The sequence below is a fragment of the Octopus sinensis genome, linkage group LG24 (genome assembly GCF_006345805.1).
Source record: "Octopus sinensis linkage group LG24, ASM634580v1, whole genome shotgun sequence".
Lineage (NCBI taxonomy): Eukaryota > Metazoa > Mollusca > Cephalopoda > Octopoda > Octopodidae > Octopus > Octopus sinensis.
In genome coordinates, this window is record NC_043020.1 from 29,887,261 (window position 1) to 29,913,480 (window position 26,220).

Below are 26,220 nucleotides of genomic sequence, written 5' to 3' on the forward strand. Positions count from 1 at the left end.
TACACAGACGTATGTGTGTGTGTGTGTGTAATATATATATATACATACATATATACATACCCATGTACACATTCATGTACATTGATACACAGTGGGCTTCTTTTAGTTTCCTCACACCAAATCCCTTCACATGGCTTTGTCAGCCCAAAGCTAGAGTGGAAGGCACTGGCCTAAGGTGCTGGCTGCATCTTAACTGCACAGCTACACTTGCACCTAATAAGAAAACCAAAGGGGCATCTGGGTTCGAACCAAGGCACTCCCAATCTGCATTCAATTTGTCCTGGATTAGGTTTTTATTTGAAGTTACCTCCACCAACAATGTCTCCCCTGTTTTCTGTGACTGGATGCCTTTACTGTCACCAACTACTTTACAAGGATGTACAGAGTGTATTTTACTAGGGGAATTATGCCCACCTCAACAACACTAACAAGATAAGCTGTGGATTATAGTAGATTATGAGTATTACTGAGGATTACTTGTAACCATTTTGATCCTCAGTTTTTTTTTATTGGTTTTGGGCATAGAAAGTTTCAATTATTGCATGAAAATAATCTATACCTGTTTTACTAGTATAGTGTTGGACTTGTTGCTCAAAGAACTCCTAAAATGATTTTCCATGTATGTGTTCATTGAAATCCTCTGCAGGTATTTTAAGGTGTCTTTGAGAAGTTCACTTAATTCTACACACTTTGTGAAACAGCTCCTCTGAGAATATTGCCTAAAAATAGACTGGTATCCACTCACAGGGAAGATCTACTTCTCATTTATTTCATAATTTAAAATTAGCATGGCTTTCTTCTTCCCAAAGAAGCCTTAGGAAGTACACTTTTGTATATAAAATAGGGTTGGTTCAGCCTATGATCTCTCTCTCGCACACACACCTTGGGTGTCATATTTCTAATCTTTATATATCCAAGAAATTTTGTTAGTTGCTTCTTTAAAAATAATTTTTATATTTGCTGCTTTAGTAAATAAAATTTCTAATTTTTGTAATGTTCTTTTACCAAAGTGTATTTAAGAGATGCTATGAAAACGATTCCCCTAATTAATTTACGAAAGAGACAATTAGTATTTCTAATTCTGTAATGATCATATTCTCACCATCTGCTCCAACTTGAAGGAATAAAGAAAATATACTAGCATTAATAGTTGATAGATATCAAACAACAAAAATAGTATATACAAAAATAATACGGTAGTCATAGAATAATTCCATTCTTTCATTTGCAAGTAGAAACATGACTCTACATTATAGACTGTCTTATTGTAACAAGTTCTGTTGTATTAGCAACAAGGTAGAGGGGTTAGGGATTGTTTCTGGAGTTTTAATTGTCCAGACCCAGTGTCTGTAATGTGTTACGTAGCTAACATGACCAAAGCCGTAGAAGCATTGGGTAAGTCCTACTCTTATCCTTTCAGTACTGATTAAAATACGTACTTGTAATATCCAGTGGTTAAGTTGTATAAGCCACTACACTACTCTTCTCCAAAAGTTTTTATCTCTAATCAAAAGGAATCTGTATTTATTGAAAATTGCAAGATAAACCGTGAATGTAATAGTTTTTAATTCTAGAGGTAAGTTACAGAAGTTTAAACTAGAAAATGTATATAAAAGACATTTAGATAAATTTCTATCAAGATTGGAGTAATTAGATCGGGTAATGATTTTTAATTGAATTTATTAAATGAATCTAATAATAGGAATAATGAAATTAATGTTGAGTGCTGGTCTTGTGAATTTGATGCTTAACCAGTTTGGGGATTTGCTAAAACATCAATTTAAGGATTTCTTGTTTGAGTATCTGCTTTGTATGGATGCTGTCCACTGACATGTAAATTGGCAGTTTAGTGTTATAGCTAATGTCTTTGGTTTAATTAAGTCTTTCTAATAAGTTGAGCTGTGACAAAATGGTTGCAGCATAGCTTTCAAAATTTCCTCTTAGCATTCATAACATGCGATGTGAATGAACCTTATTTTTGAACCGAGTTGGGGAAATATTCTTGAATGATTAAAAAGAGTTATAATGGTAAACACAATGTTGGTTCCCAGCTAATTTAGGACTAATTTCCCAAATACTGTTTCACAAAAACCTTTTGCTATCAGTATTGTTTCTTGAAACTCTTTTTAATTTCATTATTGTTTATAAGTGATGAATTAAAAATTTGGTAATTACCAATTAGGGAATGTAAAAGATTGTTGCAATGTGATTTACAAGCTGGCCAAGTCAGGTCTAAATATTTTACTTGTTTTATGCTTGAACCGGTTAGATTCTGGCCTTTCATATCTACTCTACAATGTCGTTCTAAAAATAAACACACGTCACTGAAATCTCCGAGCTGTGAGATAATGCATGATTAATTCAAAGCTATGTGAATAAATAAGCATTACATTTGACCGAGTGATCTGAATGCTAAAGGCTTGATAAGGTCACACCTTGTTTTCATTGTATTATATATTGAAATGATTTTTCAGTTTCTGTTAACTCTTTGTTAAAAATCTATTTTCTTTCTTTCAGGGTAAATTTTTTTTTTAAATTATCACAACTGCACGTTGGTGTTTCCTTCCAACAACAAGCAGCATACTGGACGGACATAAAGAAGAGGGTGGTGTTTCCCGACGCTCCGGAGGACGGTGAGTCTTTCTAAAAATCCTTTCTGGTTCCTCTGGATCTGTTTAATCCAGACTTTACAATATTTAGTCTTCAGACTTTTGCTTGGTTACCGATATGTCTTCAGACAGAGGAGTCATAATATTGGAAGTAACAAGAAATATAAAATAACCATTAAAAGGAAATATTCGTTTCTAACCTGTGCACAAAAAGGCAGGGCATAGGTTTTAGTTGATTAGATCAAACCCAGTACTTGGCTGCTACTTTGTATTGGTTCCATCTCTTCCTGAAGTCAAATTTAGCAGAATTTGAATTCCAGAATGTAAAATGATGCCACGAAATATTACAAGACATTTTGTCTGCTACTCTTCAAATGCTGGTGATTTTGTAGGGTTTTATAGAAAAATATGTCTTTGGTTTATTGGAGATTTTCACTGAAAGTGGTTTAATATTGTCTTGGTTGATTCAAAATAATTTCAACTCTAGTTTCAAGATTATTGACCATACATTGTCAACTTTTGAGATTAACTAACCTCTGTAATTTGCACAAGTCAACATGAGGGCCTCTGTTATCGCTTGATCTGCAAGAGATAACCAAACTGTCCCTCAAATGATATCTGTACTTTGTTGAGAAAGAAAAAAACACAACCTAGTCCTACGTACTCCTGAAAAGATAGGTCATCATGTCTAGAATACATCTGTTTGACTAGAGTTGACTTGGGGTTACGCACAAACGACAGTGACTTCTGTAAATAATAATATTAGGCATTTTGTCAGATGCTGTGATGATGATGATGTCCTTAATTATTCTAAAGCAAGTGGTCTTGAGTTCATCAATGCTCAGAGTAGATTTTAGTTGATGTTTATAGCATTGTCGTCTTTGAGCAAACAGACCTGGACAACATTTAACTATTGTTGCATTTTATAGGGATAAGTAGGATGTTGTTTGAGGGAAAGTTGCCTACTGTTTCTAGCATGTCGAGCAACCATACAGAAACCATTCTCTCTACATACCTTTGTGACTGATTGTTATTTTTTGTTTGTTTACTTTTTTTTTTTAACATTGCATTTTCCTATTGTTTCAGATGGAATCCACCTAGTAAACAACGAGATGGTCTTTCAGTTGATGAGAAAAATGATCTGATATTCCGTAAGGCCAGAGGGTAAGTTTCTTCATGACTTACATATATTATGTAAACAAAAATTAAAAATTTACAACCATCACCCACTTTTTGTCTGAGGTTCTTTGTATTTTAATTGAGCAATTTCAACTCAACGTGTGAAGATATATTTGTTGTGAATACATAAGGGAAAGAAAAGGAAAATTTGTACTTTTTAAGTCTGTTATCGTAATTGGTTTTTTCTAGGACAGTTTATAAAGCTGTATTGAGTCACTGGCAAATGATCTTCCAGAAAGTGTTTCAGTCAGTGAGATGCTGGAGAAATGCTATGTATAAAAAAATTCCGTGCTTGTAACAAAACCAAACAGGAGACTGCAGCAGAAGTCATAATTATGAATCTAGTTCAAGAATTCACTTCTCTTTTTAATTTAATTTATTGGAAATTAGCACCCCCTCACCCCCATCCCAGTAGAGTCTGTTCTCATTTTTAGAAATAACCTAATTAATATCAGCTTCATTGAATGAAACTTGAAAATTTAGATGTAATATCATCTAGACATATGTGACTGTTTCAAGAATGTAGACGCATATAATATACCTTTCCAAATTTGTAATACTATTTTGGCAAATGGAAACTGAATGAAGCTTATTATATGTATGTATTTATATATGTGTGTACCTGTTATGTTGACGAGTGGGTTTCTAAACGAGCAAGCAATGTTATTTCTACTCTTCTGTGAAAAATATGTCTGGATATGGAAAATATTATTTCACTTTGAAACAGGTTTGCGATAGGATGGTTGGCCTCAACAAAATTCTGTCTGATCTCTGCAAACATGGGAAGTGGATGTTGTGATGAGGAATGAATGGTTTAACCGATGCAGTATTCCCATCATTGTAATGGGACCCACAAAGGTTTTCAGTGCTTTGTTTCAAATAAAATGTGTTGTCATATATTTATCATGTGTTGGGGGTTTGTGGGGAGGAGAGAAAAAGATGGGAAACTCCCTTAAAAATTGATTTCAGGTTTTTTTTTATCTCTAAAATAGGGCTGCCATCCATTAAGGTTGACCCTGTATCTGTACTTGCATGTGCTGGCTTTGGCAAGATTTTCTGAGGAAGGCTGGCAGTGTTGCCTATGTATTCAAGTTTCCACTCTTCATAATATCAGAGTGTTTAATGTAAGGGAAAGGCCACCAACTTGGACAGATCACACAATTTGGCACCAATGTCATCACAACAGTTGTTGGAACACACAGAGCTGGCACAGATACCAAAAGGCACCTCACCTGTCCCTCAGACCATTCTGCCAATCCAATGCCCTGGGTTGATACTTTTGTTTCAATCCCCAAAGTTTAAAAGGCAAAGTTGACCTCAATGGAATTTGAAATCAGAGCACAGATAATTGCAACAAATTTATCTCTAATCTCTGGAAAATTTTAAATATTTGGATTGACAATTATTAAATTTATTGTTAATATTTATGTCATTGAATGACCTTTTCTATTTTAATTATCTCTTAAATGATGTGTCAAAATGCTAATAGGAATTGTAAACTATAAGAATGTGGTTGCAGCATTCCAAGCCTTTTGATATTAACCTGCCTGAAGCCATCTTTAGTTCCATGATAGAAATTCTTTGTTTTTAAAATGATGTAAATTAAAATCTTGCACCAAGCTTTCATGTTAATTTATTTTCCAAACACTAGCTTAATAACAACACAATTATTTTAATAAATTCTTCATTATTCTCAACATTAATTGAAACAAAGACAGGATGTTTCAACATAAACGACATCAAAAGGGTTTAAGCATTTGTGGAATAAAATTGTGACTGTAGATTGAGGATGGGAAGTTGTGGTGGATACACACTTGCGGTTAATTATATTTTAATACCTTTTTTAAGCAATAGAAAAAGGCCCTTTTCTATATTTCATCTCTTTGAGTGATTTTGAAGGGAGAAGCAAGATAAAACTTGATATTTGAAAATCTGCTTTAATACTTCAGCATTTAAGCTGGCCTTATCTGGCTCGATTATGTTGAAACTAGCCAGATCCCACCCTTATAATGTCATACTAAAAGTAAGTGATCATATAGTTGAAATCTTGAGGCTATAAGATTATAAGATAATGCAGGATTAAATATTCCAAACTATGTATATAAAGAATAATCTGAACGCTAACGAGCCAAATTGGTTCTGGTTTTTTAATTGATTCAATAGTTAATTACTAAATGTAATTTTACAAAAAAATGTTTTTTTTTTCTTTCTTTATTTTGTAGAATTCTCAATAAACTTACTCCGGAGAAGTTTGATAAGTTAAGTTTGGAGCTTCTAAATGTTGGTATTGACTCCCAGCTCATCCTTAAGGGAATTATTCTTCTGGTAAGGACAAATGTATTTGTTTAATTATATATATATTTTTTTTTGTTTCTTGAATTTGACTGCAATTCTTCTTGTATTTTTAATATTGTTTTTTCAGATAATTTTGGAAATTATAAAGAATTTAATGAGAATTTAGTGAAATAAACTTTAGAATGGTGTTTGAAGCATAACTTTGTATCATGTTCTTATAAATTTGTGATGGAATGTTTTACGAGTGGACAGGTGGGAATAGATAAAAGCTGTTTGAATTGAGAAGCAAGTTTCCACCCTGGCACAATAGCTCCATGGTGCACAATTGCTGTGCTACTACTACTGATCATGTAGTCACTAGTTACAAAAACTAGCTATAATCAGTTTTATCCTTAGGCAGTGCAGATTAATTGCCTTCTTGTTAATCAAAAGATGCCTATTCTGGATGATTCAATGATTAATGGAAGATCCCAAGTTTAAGCGTATTTCTATGAACATTGTCCGAGTGGTTTAAATTCTGTTCCTGCTGAAAGCATGGAAATGGATGTAAAATAATTTAGAACACTGACCAAAGAAATAAAAGGAAATGGATTTTAAAATTTTTGTTACTTAATCAGATTTTTTTTTTTTTAAAAAGCTTAAAACTTAATCTAGCTTAAAATAACTGGATTAACATTGACTGTTGAAGGAAAAAAAAGTTTTCAATTTTAATGTCAGGTTTATTGTTACTTTGTTTGAATTGAGATTTATTTAGAAAAAATGGAAGCATAGGGCTGTGGGGCTGTTGTTAGGATTAAAGAAATTAAAAAGCAGCAGTTTATACCTTGCTTAATAGTGTGAACTGAATTAGTGGACTGTTTTGAAGGTATGATGTAGATGTACAGTAACAATGAACTACCACTGCTCTCTCCCCTCCTTCTCCGTTGTACTCATCTTCTGGCCTTTGGAATAAATAACACTAACAATATATGTAAAAAAAAAAAAAAAAAATTTATTCCAATCTTGTAGGTGTGGGTACATATGTAACCATATGTAATTATTTTAAGGTAGAAAAATGTTTAAATTTATTTGAATTCAGTGAATGCAAATTTATTTTGTTTTTAAATTTGTCTGCATAATATCTAAGTCCATAAGGTTTGCAAATACTACAAACTTAATGTGTTTTTTAAAACTCAGATTTTCAGATAATTACCAATTGGTTCCAATTACTTTAGATTCTGAAAGAATTTAGTCTTTGTTATTTTTGTCGATGCTGGATTTTAAAAAAAAATAAGAAAAACATTAAAATCTATTTTGTTTATTTTTCTTTTCATGTTAGACAAGATCAGTTTGAAAAACAACCCACTTTTCTTTGATTTTTACAGATCTTCGAAAAAGCCTTAGATGAGCCAAAATATAGTTCACTTTATGCACAGCTATGTCACCGTCTCTGTAAGGACGCTCCAAATTTTGATCACTCTTCCTCTAAAACTATTGTAAGTCCTTTTCTTCTTTCCTCCTGTTCTTTGCAGTTTTATGTATATTTATTAAATCATTTTTCATATTTAAAATACATCTAAAATATCATTCAAAATTTGTTGCTTTTGATAGTTTTCACAAATTCTAATAATTGTTATGACTAATGTTAGTAACTTTGTTTCACATTAATATTTTTAGACTTTTCGACGTCTACTCTTAAATAAGTGCCAGGATGAATTTGAAAACCGATCCCGTGCTACCGAAGGTAAACCACTTCTTTTTTTTTTTACATTGCGTGTATTTAAAATGTGAGAGATTATAATTTTAGACTTTTCAAATTTTTCTTTGGTTGGTTAAATAGAATTTGAGATGTGGCTTTAGGTAGGGGGCATCTAGCTATAGAAACCGCGCCTAAACTGACATTGGAGATTGATACACAACCCCAAGGCTTGCTGGATCCTGTCAAACTGTCCAACGCAAGCCAGCATGGGGTTTGATTAGCCGGAAACTAAAAGAAGCCCACCATGTATGTGTCTGTGTTTATGTCCCCCACCGCTGCTTGACAACTGGTGTTGGTGTGTTTACATCCCTGTAGCTTAGAATAAGTACCAGGATTCAAAAATAAGTACTGGATTCAATTTGATTTGTATTCAAGACATTGCCCCAGCAGTGAAATGAGCAAAAGATAAGATACAGGTAGTGGGAGGGAGGGAGAGAGAGACTACAATTAATCGAACATGTGGACAGAAACAGTAACCAGAGAACCAATGCCAAAACGTCTGGTATGTCCTGTTTCATATAATGAATAGGAGAAGGTGAGTGATGTGAGTAACAAAGAGGAATATGAGACCCAGATGTCTGATACATTTATGTATCCCGTCCTTCATCCCTACCCTAATTTTAAAGACCCGTTTTGCTAATTTGAATGTTATTTATTTTCAGCATTTGATAAGAAAGATGGCCCCCTCAATGATGATGAAGCAGAGCAATACCATCTGGCTAAACAGAAAATGCTGGGCAACATCAAATTTATTGGTGAGTTTGGATATTGGATATTTATTTATCTACTACACTCGCGGAGTGGTTGGTGTTAGGAAGGGCATCCAGCTGTAGAAACACTGCCAGATCAGACTGGAGCCTGGGGCAGCCCCTGGCTCCCCAGACCCCGGTCGAACCGTCCAACCCATGCTAGCGCGGAAAACGGACGTTAAACGATGATGATGATTATCAGTAAAATATGTTTATTCTTTGTTATATAAAAAAAAAAAAATTAAACTCAATCAATATTTTACACTCTGTTTAAAGACGTATTCTGTGTGATTGTCTGTTTCAGTTTTGTAAATGGATTTATGGATCCCTATTTGCAAGTAATGTGTTTATATTAAGCTGTAAATCAGTTTGTACCTATGGGTCTATTAAACTGGAGCCTATTCTAGTTTCTGTGTCACTGAGAGCCCAACTCCACTTGACCCTAATAAGGATGCCTACTTGTTGCTCCCCACATCCAGTTGCTGGTATTCAGTTTTAGCCGAATGGACAACGTAAAGTGAGGTGCTTTATCTTGCTCAAAGCCACAACATATTGTCTGGTGTGAGAAGCAATCTGCACTCTAATGATTTTGACCTCAAAACCCTTAACTCATAACCCTTGCATCATGAACCATCACAAGCTTTTTAGGTTAACTAATAAAAATTTTTTTAAAGTTATTTTATTTTGGTAACCCACTTTTTCTAATTACTGTCAATTAAGTGCAAGATCAAATGAGAGAATTAGATTGGTTGTAACAAACATCCTCATATTAATGAATACTTTTGCCCTAAATATGTCAATTTAGGTAATTTGTTTCACTTTATAGGAAAAATATTTATCAAAATAATGAAATGTCCTTATTTTTCTATATCTTCAAAACTGATGTAATAATTATTTCTTCATTAAAATTTAATTAATCTTGTTTAGAAACCTCATTTTCTCAATATGAAACCGTGTGTTGTGCTTTGACTTATGAACTCCATTGAATATTTATTAAAAAAATTTGTTGTTGGAATTTTGAAACAAAAACCATTTCTGTTAAACATTTATCTGTGAAACTCTTTAAAACGGTAGCTCCATTTTGGTTGTGTGGATCTTACTCCTGAACCTTTCACATAAAACAACAGGTGAATAAAGGTAATGATATCTTAATATAAACGAATTTCAGGTGAACTTGGCAAACTGGAGATGCTGCACGAGGGCATTTTGCACAAATGCATCAAGCAGCTTCTGGAAAAGAAGAAAAACGTCCCCGTTAAAGATATGGCTGAGGACTTGGAGTGCTTGTGCCAGATAATCCGTACTGTAGGCCGACGCCTTGACTCTCTTGAGGCTAAGGTAATTATTGCTCTTCTTTATAATTCTAATGTTTCTGGTTACCATACTGCTGCAAAATGGGTCATCTTCCTTGTGTATTGTTATCGGTTATCAATAATCTTGTGTTGACGTCTAATATAATCTGTTCTAGTTGCCACCAAAAATCCAGTGTAAGAAATTTGAGTGCCTGGTCCTTGCTTGATACTAAATTTTGGCTATATTAATTAACTCCACTGTAGGTTAATAGAGTAAACATTTATAATTAATTTCCTGTGTAACAGATTTTTCTGAGGCATGGCTGTGGGATTAAGAAGTTCACTTCCTTACTCTATGGTTTTGGGGGTCAGTCTCATTTGTAATGCCTTCTACCGATACTCCTGGGTTGGCCTCAGTCTTTGGCAGTTGATTTGGTAGATGGAAACTGAAAGAAACATTGGACCTGTGTACCTTTTGTGTGGGTGTTGCATAATACTTGTAAATAGGCGTTAGCTTCACGGATGCAATGTCATGCATTTCCAGTTGTCTTTGGAAGCATTTCTAGTCACAAGGAAACGGTAACATTTAATATGGTCAGGACTATGTGATAGTGAGAAAACTCTTTCAATATATCCACTCCCTATTTCAATAGTTTTGAAGCTTGTTATTTGTAACAGTTAATTAGGGAACCTAATGATGTTAGATTTTTTACAGAAATTAAAAATGTTAATTTGTAGCTAATGGAGAATCATTTGTAGTTAACGCCTTTACTTCTATCAACATTTTTTTTTTCATGGAAAGTGAATTACTAAAAAAACAATTTAATTTTTCAGGCCTGGATGGATAAGTACTTTGAGCGAATTAAGAACTTCGCTTCTAACACAGAATTGCCCTCAAGAATTCGCTTCATGCTTCAAGATGTTGTTGAATTACGGGCCAACAAGGTAGTTATATACATTTGTTTTGGTTTTTTTTTTTTTTCATTTGTCATATTGTTGACTTTGATGCTTTTTTGATAATCTAATGCTGTTAAATATAGTTATTTGATATTACCATTTTTGATGTCTATTATTCTTCTCCCAGTGGGTACCACGGAAGGTGCTTAGTGATCATGGACCAAAGACAATATCCCAGATACGACAAGAAGCTGCAGACGTAAGCATATGTACCTTTTTTTTTTGTTTGTTTTTATCTAATCTTTTGTCATTTTTAATTTTTACAAATAGAATTATTGTGTTACGTTAAATATTCAAAAGACTTACTATTATCTGCAATGAAAGTATTAAATTCAAATATATTATTAAAAAATAAAATAAATAAATAATGATACTAATTGAGAATTGCTGTGTCTGGTAATAAATTTGAATTCTCATTTTAATGACTTAACAATCTGTCTATTGTAAACCTAATTTGGAAATTATAAAAGCAAAAAGAAAGTTGAGCAAATTCTGCTAATTGTAATGAAAAATAACTGAAGAAATCTTAAGGCAGGAGTTACTTCTTTATTTATAGACTTGTTTTGAGAAAACACAGGACTTTTAGCTCTCTTTGGATGCATATATTTATTTTTATTTCATATAACAAGCAGTTGATCAATTGTGCTGTCTGTTACAGGCTTCAAGGTCGGCCAATCTCTGATTCACTCCATTTCTGATGGCAAAAGTGACAAAAGAGTGTTTGTGCAGCTCAGTAGGGAACACAGAATATTTCTTACTTCAAAACACCCATTTTTCAGTTGTTTTTTGGGGTTTTTTTCATGCCAGTGTTGAGATCTTATACACAATCAAGAACTGAGCCTTTGGGACCTCAGGGTAGCACCTTGCATGCTAAGTAGGTCTCACAAATGTAATTATTTCTGAGATAAAATATTTCGCCTTGCCCAAGTATTGAAATGTTCTGATGTTATGTGTCTTTAGTTTTATGTTTCCCTTTCTAACTTCTCCCTAGGAGTTTGGAATATACCTTGGTCTTCCGGATGGATCGGGGCGTACTGGTGGACCTACTGGTGGTTTGTTTGGATCACGCATGATGAATGGAAATATGGGACCATGCCACAGAGGGGGATTGGCAGACATATTCAGTGCTGCCCCTACTGGATTGCTTAGTGAGTATAACAAAGATATTTAAATATAATAATGTAAATTGTGTTACTAAATTAGTGATTTCGCCAGCTAAATGCTTTTGGTGTTGACTTTGTATTCTTGGAATTTTTAGCCTTTTAATAACAGTGGCCCCGAATGACTTTCAAATAAATTAATATCATAAGTAATACATTTAGTAGATTTTTAACCAAATTATTTAATTTCTGATGTTGTAAACATGTCAGACAGTGGTAAAAGTCAGCATTGATTAACCTAGAAAGAGAATGGAATAAACGTTTTCTCCTCTTCTAATATTTTTTTTTATCTCCAAATTCCCAGCATCTGCTGACCCAAATTAGTCATTTTCATAACTAGAAACCTATTGACTCTTTAGTTTTGTTTGTTCTAATTTCATGCCAGAATGGTGATTTATAATTTGCCCATTTTAGACATGTTTTCTCTTGTAGATAACATTGGTACTGGACCAGGTGTAATTCAAGCAGATGGATTTTTGTCCGGTTATTCTATGAATATGGGCAGGAGAGGTAGTCAGCCAACACCAGGTGAGTTCATTCAAAGTTTTCTTGGCATCATTTTGATACCTTGTATTTAAAATTAATATTATGCAATTACAGCTTCCCACCTGTTTAATTATATTTGTAGCCTTGATTGTCTTACTTCAGTGTGGAGTTCCTTTTTTTTTTTCTTTGCTGAGAGGCAGAAAGTGATGAGGACCAAAGCAGGCCTGGTTGTATGGTTAAGATGTTCGTTTTGCAACAACCACCTGGTTTCAAGCTCAGTCCCATTGCATGGCACTTTGGGCAAGTTTCTTTGGTTGTAGCCCTGGGCTAACCAGTGCTTTGAGAATAAATCTGCTTAACAGGGACTGTCAAGAAGCCCATTTTGTGTATAGGGACCTGTGTGCATTAGTGTCTCCTTGTCTTGGCATTGATTTTAAACAAATGTCACTGTCTTACAAATGGTGTCAACTTGGAATCTTCTTTGTGAACCTGTCTGGCCATTGTGCTGTTTGCTTTCAAAGGACTCGGGGGGAACCTATTGCCTTGCTTGGAAATAGGTGTGAATTATTGACAGGAAGAACATCCAGCCATAGGGAATTTACGTGAGCAAATTTCGTCTGACCCACGATGGAAGTGGAGATTAGAACCAAGATTATATTTCCAGATTGTGAATGTTGTCATCTTATTTGCATGAGACTGAGAGTGGTAACATGTTTATATTCCCTGGGAACAAGGAATCCAGTATCTGTGTTTTCAAAAAGTTTAGTGGGATTAAAAAAAAGTTTCTTAACCATTTTGTTCTCATATTTTTGTTGAAATATGTAGACTTTGTTTCACTTGATTTTGAAAATAATTAGAAATTTAGTAAAATGTCTTTGTCCTTATTAAAAAAAAAATCAAGTTGGTGTAGGGAACGTGAATTAATATGAAATTTTGATAGTTTTTAATTTAAATCACTTTAAAAACAAGAAGTTTGTATCTTAGAATCAGATATGGTCTCACATTGGTTGGCATCAAAAGAGTTGAGCCAAGTCAATGCTCTCTCTCTGTATATTGTTTCTAATATTTTCTTTTCTTTTCTTGTACTCTGCTAAATTATGTAAATCGCAAAATAAACAAAAATAAACATTTCTCATTAAATTAGGGTTTCATTCAACTAATAAACAACGGAAGAAAGCAAATGTTAATCTTGCGGACACTCGTGTCGTTTTCTTTGTAGGTAACTTTTCCAATCAGTTCAACAATAGACGCATGCAAGACAATAGTGCAGGCGGTCCAGTTGGAAACAGCATTGGATTTGGAATGAGTGGTGTTGGTACAGGTACCAGCCCCAGATCTACCAGACGAGTCAACCCACAACAAACGTCAGCACCACCGATGTTTCAAACTCAACAAAACCACCAATCTCTTCCATTGGCACCAATGCAATCACCATTATTGGCACAGCCGCCTTTAAGCTCTGTGCAGAGGACACCAGGTCAGTTTCTTTTGCATATTTTATTTAACGAGCCACTTGTAATATTATTATCATTATTGCTAAAGGAGGTAAGCTGGCAGAATTGTTGGCATGCTGAGTTGAAATGCTTAGAAGTATTTCGTCTGTTGCTACATTCTGAGTTCAAATACCACAGAGGCTGACTTTGCTTTTCATCCTGTCAGGGTCGATAAAATTAAGCATCAGTGAAACACAGGTCAATACAACAACCCCCTCCCCCCAAATTTCGGGCCTTGTGCCTATAGTAGAGAGGATTATTGTTATTAAGGCAGTGAGCTGGCAGAATCGTTAGCACGCTAGGTGATATGCTTAGCAGTATTTCGCCCATCCTTATGTTCTGAGTTCAAATTCCACCAGGGTCGATGAAATAAGTACCTGTGAAACACTGGATCGATGTAATTGACTGTGCCCCCTCTCCCAATCTTCCAGGCATTGTGCCTATAGTAGATGTGATTATTATTATTTCTATTATTTTACCCCCTCATCACCCAGCTTTAAGTTGTCTCCCTGGGGGTTCATACTCTTGCAAACTGCATGATGGCCTCACTAGTGCTATGTAAAATGCATCCAGTATAATCAGAAAAGTGGTTAGCATTAGGGGAGACATCCAACCATAGAAACCATGTCAAGGTACACTGAGCCACAATGCATTCATTATTAGATCCATGAGAGCCTGTCATACCATCCAGGCCCTGGATTTTAAAAGAGTGCAGGCTTGAGGTTACCCTTTGCTCTACAGGGTTTATCATAATGGCATACAAAGTGTTAAGATATATTTTAATACTTATAGGTAATAAGATGATAATATAAGATATAGGGGGGATGACATTGTTGTTAATGTTACACATTTTGGGCCCCATTGAAAGAGATCCTCTATTGGAAAGGCAAACTGTCATTTACCCACATTTCACAAAGAAGTGTCCTTCCTTTTTGTCACTTCTGTTGCTTTTTTTGTCTAAAGTTTCAAATTCTGCACCAATTCCGGTTTAAATGGCTGCTCTAAATGGCTGCTTCACATCATTTGATCATTCCTCTTTTTTTTTCATTACCACTGACCTGGTTCATTTGAAAGTTGGCTGGATTTAAGTTGTATTTTTATTTTCAAAATGTAAAATACTTTCTCTTTGTTCAATCAGATATTTACTTATCACATTAAAGATTAGACGTAGAAAATATATTTAGCACGTGTTTTGCATATAATCAATCCTTTTTGAGAATAATAAATGTCTCTTCAGATTTTTTCATCTGTTATCAGATAATGATTATAAAAGTGAAGGAATATTTATGTTTAATTTGAACGTTTTCTTCCTCTTGCCAGCCTTTTCAGCACCTGGAAGAGATTTGCCGCAAAGATTTATGCGCATGAACATGCAGCCACCAGTTGTACCGGAAAAACCAAACTCAGGACCTGAAGACATCAACCTTCGACCATACAAGCCATTTAACATGTTACGTCCATCAGTGCCAAACATGCTGTCTAAGCCTGTTCGTCCTTTGATTGGGACGCCACAAACAACGTTTCAGCCTCCATTATATGACATGGGATCAAATCCTAATCCACACTTGATAAACAAGCAGGCAAGTATTTGGGTTACTGTTGCAAAACCCGTGTTTGTCATTTTAAACTCTTTAATGTTTAGGTGATCTGTATTGACAAATCATAAGCAGAAATATGGAGAATTTTGATTGTATTTTGTGCTGTTGAGGTTAGAATTAAGCTGAAACTACTGCCACTCTTGTATCAGCATCAAATGTTAAGGTTTGGCTGGAGAACCTGTTCTGGCCTTTCATGGAATTTGCAAAATTCTATACTTCCCATGGGTAGGATGGAATTGGTTGAGGCAGATTTTCTATGGCCAGAGGCTCTTCTTGTTGCCAACCCAACATGTTTCCATAGATGAGATAGGAAATAAACACTTCTCTTGTATGATGGTGGTATTCATTTTACAACTATCAAGTGATGTTCATGCATGCATGTGCACACATACACACACATACACACATATATATATTTATATATTTATATTTATATATAATAATACAGAAATTTTTAGACTATATAAAGAACACACACACTAGGCTTCTACCAAATTGATCCACAAGTTTTGGGTCAACCTGAGGCTATAGTACCCTTTCCCAAGGTGCCATGCTGTAGGACTGAACCCAAAACCCTGTGGTTGGAAACTGAACTTCTTAGCCATGCAGCCATGCCTGCACTTGGCTTTATAATTTATTTTAAGCTTATTATTTCATTGTTTTTATTTGTTATTCTTCATATACATCTATTTATATCAATGTAGATATGTATTTAAATGATGTCTCATTAAATTTGCAGCCTCAAATTACCATCAAGCAAGCTAATCCAGAAAAATCTAAAGCAGTCAAAAAAGCACCACTTACCAAAAAGGAGCTTGAAAACAGCATGGTAAGTTTCCTTTCCGCTATTTACCATTTTTGACTTCTTATATGCACAGCTTCAGTAACATTAGTTTAGTGTTTTTTTTCAATTCAAAGAAATTGCCTTTGTTGTGGTTATGGGCGAGAATAGTTGTAATAATTATCAAACTATGTGTAAAATGATTGTCAGTTTTGCTTGCTGACTTCTGGGAGCATTATGCAAGAGCTGTGTTGTAGGTCAGAGACTGATGATTTTGTCCACATCTGAAGATGTGCACTGACAAATCTATAAAGCTTCTACCCCTTAAACACCACACACACACATTTTGTTGTGCACCATAACCTGTAATAGTTATTGTTGTAATTTATTTTAGAAACTGAAGCAGACATAATTGTACTATGGCTGTATTAAGTGTTGGCTTATATCTGAAAATTTGGTCATTTTGAAAAATTTCTGATGGTTCAAAAAGTATATAAGCCAAGGAAATGGTAGTTTGGAGACTTAGGACATGGGACTTTTTCGCGAATAGAAGTGAATATAAATAAATGTCCATTTAACAAAACTAAATCTTACACCACAAAGTGTAAGAAAACGTGGAATAATTGTTGTTTCTATTCTGTGTAAATATTTCTGTTTGCTTGCTTTGTTTGTTCTTTACATCAGTTGATATTGTTGCATTTCTGTTTTGAAGACTTCCTTACTTGATGATTACTTTAATTCTGGAGATGTTCAAGTAGCAACCAGTGCAATTAAAGATTTGAATGCTCCAAATAAGTAAGTATACACATTGATTTTTTATAACCTACTAATTATTCATGATTATCTAATTAGGAGCGTTTGATAATAGGTTAATCTGTTAATTAATCTAGAATAAATTGATATTAATGTACTGCTAAATTTGGGTCTTTGACCTTTGACATTCATGTAGCATCACTCATACAGGCTTCCTTTATATTGTCATTTGCTCAGAGGAGGAAATCTTTTCTCATTACTCTTTAGTCCCGGTTGGATGATTTGAAAGAAGCCATCAGGCTCCAGTGTTTGCTTTGTCCTGGTTTCTGTGCCAACCACTTTACAGTGCGTAGTGGATGGTTTCTGCATGGCAATGGTACCAGTGAAATCACCAAGTAACTTGTATGACAAGACCCCCTCAAATGAGGTGGCTGGCTTTATTGTCAGGTGATGAGGTAGAGGGTCAGAATTGGTGTCTTGCTGTAAAAGAGATACATGGCTGCCCCTGTTGGAAGAGACAGAAGATGGGCTGAAGAAGTGTCAGGGCGTAAATTTCTGCTCCCCTACCTATGGAGCAAAGACATTTTCCAGATGTTAATCTTCATTTACATCATTAATAATTTGTATTTTGCCCCATTTATCATGTTGCCTTGAAGGTTTTCTCATTGTCAACATTTTTTTTTTCTGGGTTTGGTGCTTTCAATATTACTTGTCAGCAATGGAAATTGGCTTATAGGTGTATATTACCCAATTTATAACCAGACCTAGACTTTTGTGATGATGTAAAGAGCATAAGGAAGGACAAAAGACTGGGCAGAGTTCTGGTGGTGACCCACTTGTAATTTAAATTCTTCACAAGATTTCTTTCAAGTCCTGGCTTATTTATATAACTCTTGTACATAATTGTTTGATTCTAGTTTAAATTCTTTTGTAATTGTTTGTCAATAAATTTTGGGTGTTTGTTCTAAAATCTGTTCCTATTACATTTCACCATAAAAAAAGAAAATATAAAGTTTATATAAATTTAATTTCAGATTTATTACCGATAGCATTTACAAAATGATGTTAACCAATGTGGACAAAACAGGTCAGTATTTCTAATTGCATTTCTATAGATAATTACAATAATTATATTTATTTAAATTGTTGTAAGCAAGGGATTGCTGTAGAGAGTTATTGTACTTGAAACACGAGATTGAATTGAGTACGAAGTTCCTCAGTTAGCTTTGGTGTTGTGCTTAGATCTGTAATTGAAAAGAATACAAGAGCAAATTTATCCTTTGGCTTGCAATCTTGGTTGAATTACTGTTTAGGGTAAAAAGTAGGGAAATGTATGCTTTAACTCATTAACATTTAAGCCAGTGGTTTTCACTTGACCCTTGGGGGATTTTGCTGTTAAATTTTGTGTGCACTTAGTTATACTTCTACACTGTACAAAATTTTTTTTTTAATACAATTTTTAATATTTAATTATAAAAATTATACTTAATTATATAATTATAAAAATTTTTAAACATCAAATGTCTGTAAGGGTTCACCTGAGTAAAATAGGAATCAAAAAAGATCCATAGGTAAAAAAAAAAAGGTGGGGTCAGGAACCACAGATTTTTCTGGCTCTAATATTCTTTTTCAATTTTAAAACTAGCCATATCTGGCCTCTCACACCTACTCTACAATGTCGCTCAAAATATAAGCAATTGCATCATTGAAATCTTGATGCTATAAGATAGGTAATGCACAATTAGCTGAAAACAATGTAAACCAACGATAGTCTGGACATTGATAGGTTGAATATGCCTCCCTTGTTTAATGTTGTTTTAAAGGAAGTTTTTGTTTATTTTATTTTCCAGATACCGAAAGAGAGAAAGTCATGAGTCTTGTAGTTGGCATGAAACCAGAAAACCTTGTAACATCAGAAACTTTCATAGGAGTAAGTAAAGATTGATATTTTTAAAGCTGTTTAACGCTTACATTTATAAAATCATTATTATTACCATTAATTAAGGATGTTTGCTTCATCAAGTGTCTAATTTTTATAGCTTGGGTTGCATCATGCAGCTGGTGCTATCCACTATTCCTAATTTTAAATTCAAACTTCTAATCCTGCTAAATAGTATGAATAAACAATTATCTCCCTTGTACTTAATTCCCACTAGGGGACTCCACATGTTTGAAAATTTCTAACATTTTAGCAAAAATGTCAAGAATTTGTCATTTTGTAAAAGAATGCTTTATTATTTTTTTTTGTTTTTGTGCATCTGTTGATTGTATTTTGTGATGTCTGTTTTTAGGCTTACCGCAGCCTGCTTGAAAAACTTCAAGAGCTGGAGACTGACGTTCCATTGATTAAATCCTATGTGGCCAGTTATGCAGCACATGCGATAGGAGGGAATGTTATCAGCCTATCGGAGCTTGCTGAAGTTTTGGACAAAGGAGCCCACTATCCACTCTTCCTTATTTCTCTACAACAAATGCACAAGCAGAAGGACAAAGAATGGCTAGTGAATGTCTTCAATGAAAGTAAGATAAACCTGCAAGACATGTTACCTGGTAAGGCCAAACGATTTAAGGGTCTTTTTCTTTTGTGGGTTGAAATTTTCAAAAATTCCCTGTTTTATCTCCTAAAAGTTTTAATTTACATTTTTATATAATGAATCTATTTTATGATCATGAAATTCATCATCATCCTCGTTTAACGTCCATTTTCCATGCTGGCATGGGTTGGACGAATTCATTATGATTAATGTGTAAATTCTTTTATACATTGAGATATTCAAAATAATTCAAGACAGAAAGACAACCGTCTGAACCATATATTATTATTATTATTATTATTATTATTATTCATCATGGTGCTTATACACTTTTGAACCCCGAGAGAGGTCACCATATTATGTTTGTTATAATAAAGTGTTCTGTGTATTGAGATGGCTGAGTGCACTTGGAATTTACTGAGTGTGTCTAGTATACAATCAGTTGTATGGTCTGCAATCCTCTCAGTGGCTCGTTTCTCTTTTTCTGTCTCGAATAGAATCTTATCTTCATCATCATCATTTAAACGTCCGCTTTCCATGCTAGCATGGGTTGGACGATTTTGACTGATGGCTGCACCAGGCTCCAATCTTGATCTGGCAGAGTTTCTACCGCAGGATGCCCTTCCTAATGCCAACCACTCTGAGAGTGTAGTGGGTACTTTTTATGTGCCACCGGCACGGGGGCCAGTCAAGCGGTACTGGCAATGACCTCTCTCGAATCTTTTTACACATGCCACTGGCACAGGTGCCAGTAAGGCGACGTTGGTAACAATCACGCTCAAATGATGCCCTTTTACGTGCCACCGGCACGGAAGCCAGTTGGCTGCTCTGGCAACGATCACGCTCAGATGGTGCTCTTATTACCCAACTAGCACGGGCACCAGTGCCAGTAAAGTGATGCTGGTAACGATCACACTCGAATGGTGCCTTTTATGTGCCACTGGCACGGAAGCCAGTTAGCTGCTCTGTCAACAATCACACTCGTATGGTGCTCTTTGCACCCCGCTAGCACGGATGCCATAATCTTTGATATTTAATAGTTTACATTTCAAATAGGTTCTAGTTCATTTATTGCGGACAATGGTTCATTAAGAGGCCTAGTTTGAAGAATTTTATTTTATTTGGCTCTCTCTGAAATGAGAATTAAACTTATGGTAATGTTGTGTACTTTTGACTTCAGTTGCTCTTTTTTCTTCTTCCTCTCTCAACCCAGAAATCGACCAGAGTAAAGAGAAAATGATGGAGATTTTAGAAGACAGGGGTCTTAGCTTTCTATTTCCTCTTCTCCGTATTCAATCTGAACTTTGGAAACAAATCCAGACTGACCCCAGTGCCACAGCAATTTTTAAATGGATCAAGGACAAAGTGCAGAATGATTTGCACCAAAGCCCTGGTTTTGTTAATATTCTTACCACAAGGTTAGAAGACATTGTTTTAATATCTCTTTTTTTTTTTTTTTTACATTTCTCTCTATTTAAAATACACCTCTAGAGTCTTTCTCACAAGGTGATCTTGTTCCACAATTGTCACAGGCATAGTTGTGTGGTTAACAAGCTCACTTTGCAACCTTATAGTCTTGGGGTTCAGTACTTGCTGTGTGGGCTGATTGATTCTTGTGAGTGAATTTTGGTAGTGCGAAAGTGGAAGTTTGTGTGTGTGTGTGTGTATGCATCAGTTTGTTTACATTTCAGTAAATGGTTTGGCACAAAGTGACTGCTAGAATATGTATCAGACAGAGAGTAAGTCCTGAACCCCTAAAGGCAGTGTTCCAGTGACAAATAAAAGAATAATAAAATAATGATTGAAAATGTTGCAGTGTTTCACATGAATTTAATACAAAATCTTTCCCTTCAGTCTTTGTGAACAAATTATTCGGTTGCTAACGGTTAATGATTTTTCTTCCAATTATTCCCTATAGAGAATATTAAAAAAAACTTAATCTCGTTGTCTTCTGTAATCTTACTTTGTACAGTAATTTCAGATAAAATTAATAATTGCTATTTGAAAGCAGCTTTTCTCTCTCTCCTTTCTTTAAAATTGTTGCAATTGATTTGATGTTTTGTAACTGTTTCCAAATCTATTTACAATATTTTTTTATTCTTTTCTATTCAGCATTCTCAAATATATTACAAAGGCATCAACATTATTGGAAAATTGCGACCCCAGTATACCACCAGAAAAACATTTGGTTGAGAAAGAAAAGGATATGTTGGATAAACTAAAAGTAAGATTTCTCTTCTTTTTGTTTTCTCCAATTGTATTATGTGTGTATGTGTGTGTGTGTATGTATATATATATATATATATATACATATATATATATGATAGTGAATGTCTGGGTTAAGAAACTCTGAGGTTATTTATTATATTTATCATCCTTGTTTTACCTTACTGATGTGATTGAAACAATTTTTCTAAAAGCCAGCTGCTTTTTTGCTCACCGACCATCACTTGTTTCCAAATAAGGTGCCATTCCTTCTTTCAAATGATGAAATTACTCAATGACCAGACCTGTTTTTTTTTTTGTGGTTGATGTAAACAATGACATCAAGATGTGGAGAAGACACAAACATTTACTGATCTGCATTTGTGTGCGTGAAGAAAGGAAAACACATGCATCCGATGGCTTTCTGTCTACCAGCTGTACTCATAAGCTAATGGTCAGAGGCCACGGCAGAAGGCACTCGACCATGGTACCATGCAGTGAGAACAAACCTTAAAGCATTTGGTTGCAATGCAGACTTCTTCTAAACCAAAATGGCCATGTCTGCACATCCACTGTTGTTGATGTCAGTTTCCTTGTTTTAATGTAATTAGCGTACAGTTTTAACGAGTTGTAATTCACTTTTCCCTTTCTTATATACTCATCATCATCATCATCATCCATTTTCCATGCTAGCATGGGTTGGACAGTTTGACCGGGGTCTGGGAAGCCAGGAGGCTGCACCAGGCTCCAGTCTGATCTGGCTGAGTTTCTGCAGCTGGATGCCCTTCCTAATGCCAACCACTCCATGAGTGTAGTGGGTACTTTTTACGTGCCACCGGCACAGGTATCACAACTACAATTTCCATTTGATATTTATTTTTTAAATTTCGTTTAATTAGCTCTAGTATCAGTGAGGGCAGTGCAAACATTAGAATGGTGAACTCTGATTTTTGTTCTCATTTCAAAATCCTGTCAAGAGAGAGGAAAATAAGATATTGGAAATATTTCCAGATCAAGCAATAAACTCAGTATCGTTTAATGTTTCTGAAATGTATTTTACTCATGGAAATAAACTAAATCGTTGTTGTCCCTTTTTTTTTTTGCAGGTTGTCCTTCAGCAATTTCTTCATGACCACATAGACCTTCAAGTTGTTGCCCTATATGCATCTCAGGTGTTTTGTTATAACAACCAGTTTCCCAAAAGTAAGTCATTCGTTACAGTTTGTTCCGTGTTTGATGTAAAGTTGATTTTTAGCCATACAAGAGTCTAAATGTTGATATTTACAAGGTTTTATTTTGTTTTGGGGTTTTGTCTATTTTATCATCACCTCTACTTTTTCATGCTTGCATGGGTCAGAGGGGAATGTTTGGAAAGATCCCCTTCCTATAGCTAACTCCCACCTGTAACCAAGGGAAGTGATCACGCAACACATTGAAGCCTGTCAGGAAGCCTGGAAATACTTTTATAGTGGACTTCAAACAAATGATGCTGTAGTAAAGCCATTGGTTATGAACCATTGAGCAAAAGCTGGAGACAATGGATTTCTTTTTGTTAAATGTCTCCCGAATCCACTCAAGGCTTTGGTCAGCCTAGGGCTATATGAGACACTCGCCCTAGGTGCCTTGAGGCTGAGAAGCAAACTCTTCAACCAATGCCAGTGATTACTTCGTTAAAAGGCACTAGGATAACCCTGCCCTGGGGTAAATATATATATATGCACCATGGAAACCAAGAAACCTGCCCTGTGAGTCTATATGACCTGGGGAAGGATCCATCCATGCTTGCATGGGTCAGAAAGAATTTCTTGTTGCAGGTTTTCTATGGCCTGATGCCTTTCTTGTTGCTAATCGTTACTTTGTTTGCAAGTAAGGTGATATTTCTCCATAGCCAGACATGATTCCAAAGAATATTGGAAGAGAGTGACATTTATGACAATCATGCAATGTCAAGACACATACAAACACACACACACACGTATATGTGACGTATTCTTATCAGTTTCTGTTTACTAAATCCACCCAAGGCTTTGGTCGTCCCAGGGCTATAATAGAAGACACTTACCTAAGGTGCCAGGCAATAGGGCTGAACCTGGAACCATGTTGTTGGGAAGCCAACTTCTCAGCCACGCAGGCACTTGCAGAAATTAAGAAATATTGAACTCAAAGAAGAAATCAATTTGGGAAATGATTTCTGTGAATTTTTTCTTTTATTTTTTCTTATTTTCTTTGCTTTTCTTGCAGATATGTTACGGCGATTCTTTATGCATTTCTACGATATGGAGATTATTGAAGAGGAAGCATTCCTAAAATGGAAGGAAGATATCAATGATGAATACCCTGGCAAAGGAAAGGCCCTCTTTCAGGTAATTAACTAATTAACTCGACCTTTTGTTCTTTTTTCGTTTTAAACTCTTTTTGGGGTCATTTTGGCATTTGCTTTGTTCTTCTGGAGCTTACAATTTTCTTTTGTCTTTTTCGTTCTTTCTCTTTAATTTTGTTGTTCTCTTGTAGGTCAATCAGTGGCTGACATGGTTGGAACAAGCTGAAGAAGAATCTGAAGATGATGATGATGATTAAGCCGAGTGGACATTAGCTGCTGACGAAGTAGACCTGATGACTTGAGAAACAGTCCCTATTCAACACAGTCTCCTTTACTACCAACTGGACAAAACAAAAAAACAAAAAACAAAAAAACCCCACAAAAACAAAAAAAAAATGAAAGACCTCACCCCCAGTGGAATCTAATGTCAACGTGTGTGTGTGCGTATGAGTGCATGTGTTTGTGTGTGTGTGTGTGTATGTGTGTGCGTGTGTATGTCTAATGTGCTCCTTGCACGTTGTAGGTGGCTGTGTGCGGAGAAGACAGAAGAAGAAGCAATTGTGGCTTGGTTCAATTCCATCGTTGGAGACGAGTGACAAAGATGACCGCTGGGGCCAAAAAATCTACGATATGGATATAAATATGCATACACATTGGACTGCTATCAGAACTAGTGTTTCTCCCCCCCCCCTCCCGTATTCAACTCACACAAACTTGTCTGCTTCGGTAGACACTGGTAAACATTCAGTTACTAATTTCAGTTACTTTTAGAAGTTTTTTCTTTTCTTTTTTTTCTGTTTGTTTTTATTAATTTAAAAAGCAAAATAAGGAAAAACAAAACACCAACAATTTTTTTTTTCATTACTTCTACTACCACCACCACCACCACCACTACTACTACTACTACTCTTCCTCTTTATTATTTTATTTATTTTTCTCTATTTATTTGTTGTTCTTGCCCTTGCTTCTCTTTTGACGGTTGTGGGCTCTCTTCTGTTTTGCGGCCACTATGTATGGCTGCTGTCTATTGGTCATTACAGCTGTGCGACAGTTCCAAACCCAATCCATTTTTTTTTTTTTCCAAACACTCAGAGCAACTCAGCCACTAGTACTTTGGACATTGTTGTTTAGTAGTACTGAGCTATGATTTTTGAAAGAAAGGAAAAAAAAAAAGAAAAAGAAAAGGTAAAAAAGAGACAAAAAAATAAGATATTGAAAAAAAAAACAAAAACAACAAATAGATAAGAATAATAAAATTTTAAAAAAGCTTACAAAAATGGGAAAAATAAAATCTTATCAACAAAAATAACTTGTATTTAAACTGAAAAAACTTTTTATTTTATTTTTTTAACTTATTTTTCTTATTGCTCATTGTCTTCTCCTTGCTTTGTTTTGTGTTTAGGCATTTACCTCTCTCTCTCTCTCTCTCTCTCTAATAAGGTTTCTATAATTGTTTTGCTTCAGTGTGAGAAAGATTAGTAAGCAGTTTTTATTTTTGGATTAAAGTGTTTCTGTTTTTTTTTTTTAAACTTGTTTGAAATTAAAGGATTTCAAAAGAAACTGTAAAACAAGTGGAAGAAAAAAAAAAAAGAATTACCACAAATTATGCATATTTTCAACCTTACTTTTTGTCTAGTCATTTTCTGGGAGATATCAGTTATTTTAATTTTATTTTTCTCCACCTCCTCTTCTCATCTCTAAAAGAAATCCCTCACCCCTTTCTATGTGTCCCTTTAATGCTTCTTTCATCTGTTAGTAGAGATCCCAAATGAGTATTTGAAATTATTTTGGTATTTTACTTAATATAGACTTCCCTCTCTCTCTCTCCCCTAAGTTCCATCTCATATTATTTTCCTCTCCGTTGTGATTATACAACATTTTACTCCGATGCTCACCTGTCAAGTACCAGAGCAGTATTCTAATTTAATTAACTGACGAATCAACCAGAGTTTTTGGGTTTATTTTTTAATTAACTTCCTGGTGATAGGTTGTGTCTTCTTTCTTCCATTCACACATCCAGAATGGATTGATTTACGATAAGTAGAAAAACCTTTGATGCTCATTAAATTTT

General features: G+C 34.8%; 1 protein-coding gene across 1 annotated transcript; it reads left to right on the forward strand.

Annotated features, from left to right (window-relative positions):
• Positions 1-1,370: 1,370 nt before the first annotated feature.
• Positions 1,371-24,466, forward strand: LOC115223808 (eukaryotic translation initiation factor 4 gamma 2). The gene is made up of 24 exons (XM_036513104.1): positions 1,371-1,395; positions 2,537-2,633; positions 3,696-3,773; positions 6,011-6,113; positions 7,448-7,558; positions 7,740-7,806; positions 8,484-8,576; positions 9,739-9,908; positions 10,697-10,807; positions 10,947-11,018; positions 11,811-11,967; positions 12,394-12,507; positions 13,685-13,942; positions 15,279-15,538; positions 16,296-16,385; positions 17,050-17,132; positions 18,125-18,177; positions 18,941-19,020; positions 19,382-19,640; positions 20,838-21,042; positions 21,737-21,848; positions 22,936-23,032; positions 24,071-24,192; positions 24,341-24,466. Exons 1-24 carry the CDS (start codon positions 1,371-1,373, stop codon positions 24,404-24,406), a joined length of 2,883 nt encoding a protein of 960 aa, XP_036368997.1. The 3' UTR covers positions 24,407-24,466.
• Positions 24,467-26,220: the final 1,754 nt, after the last annotated feature.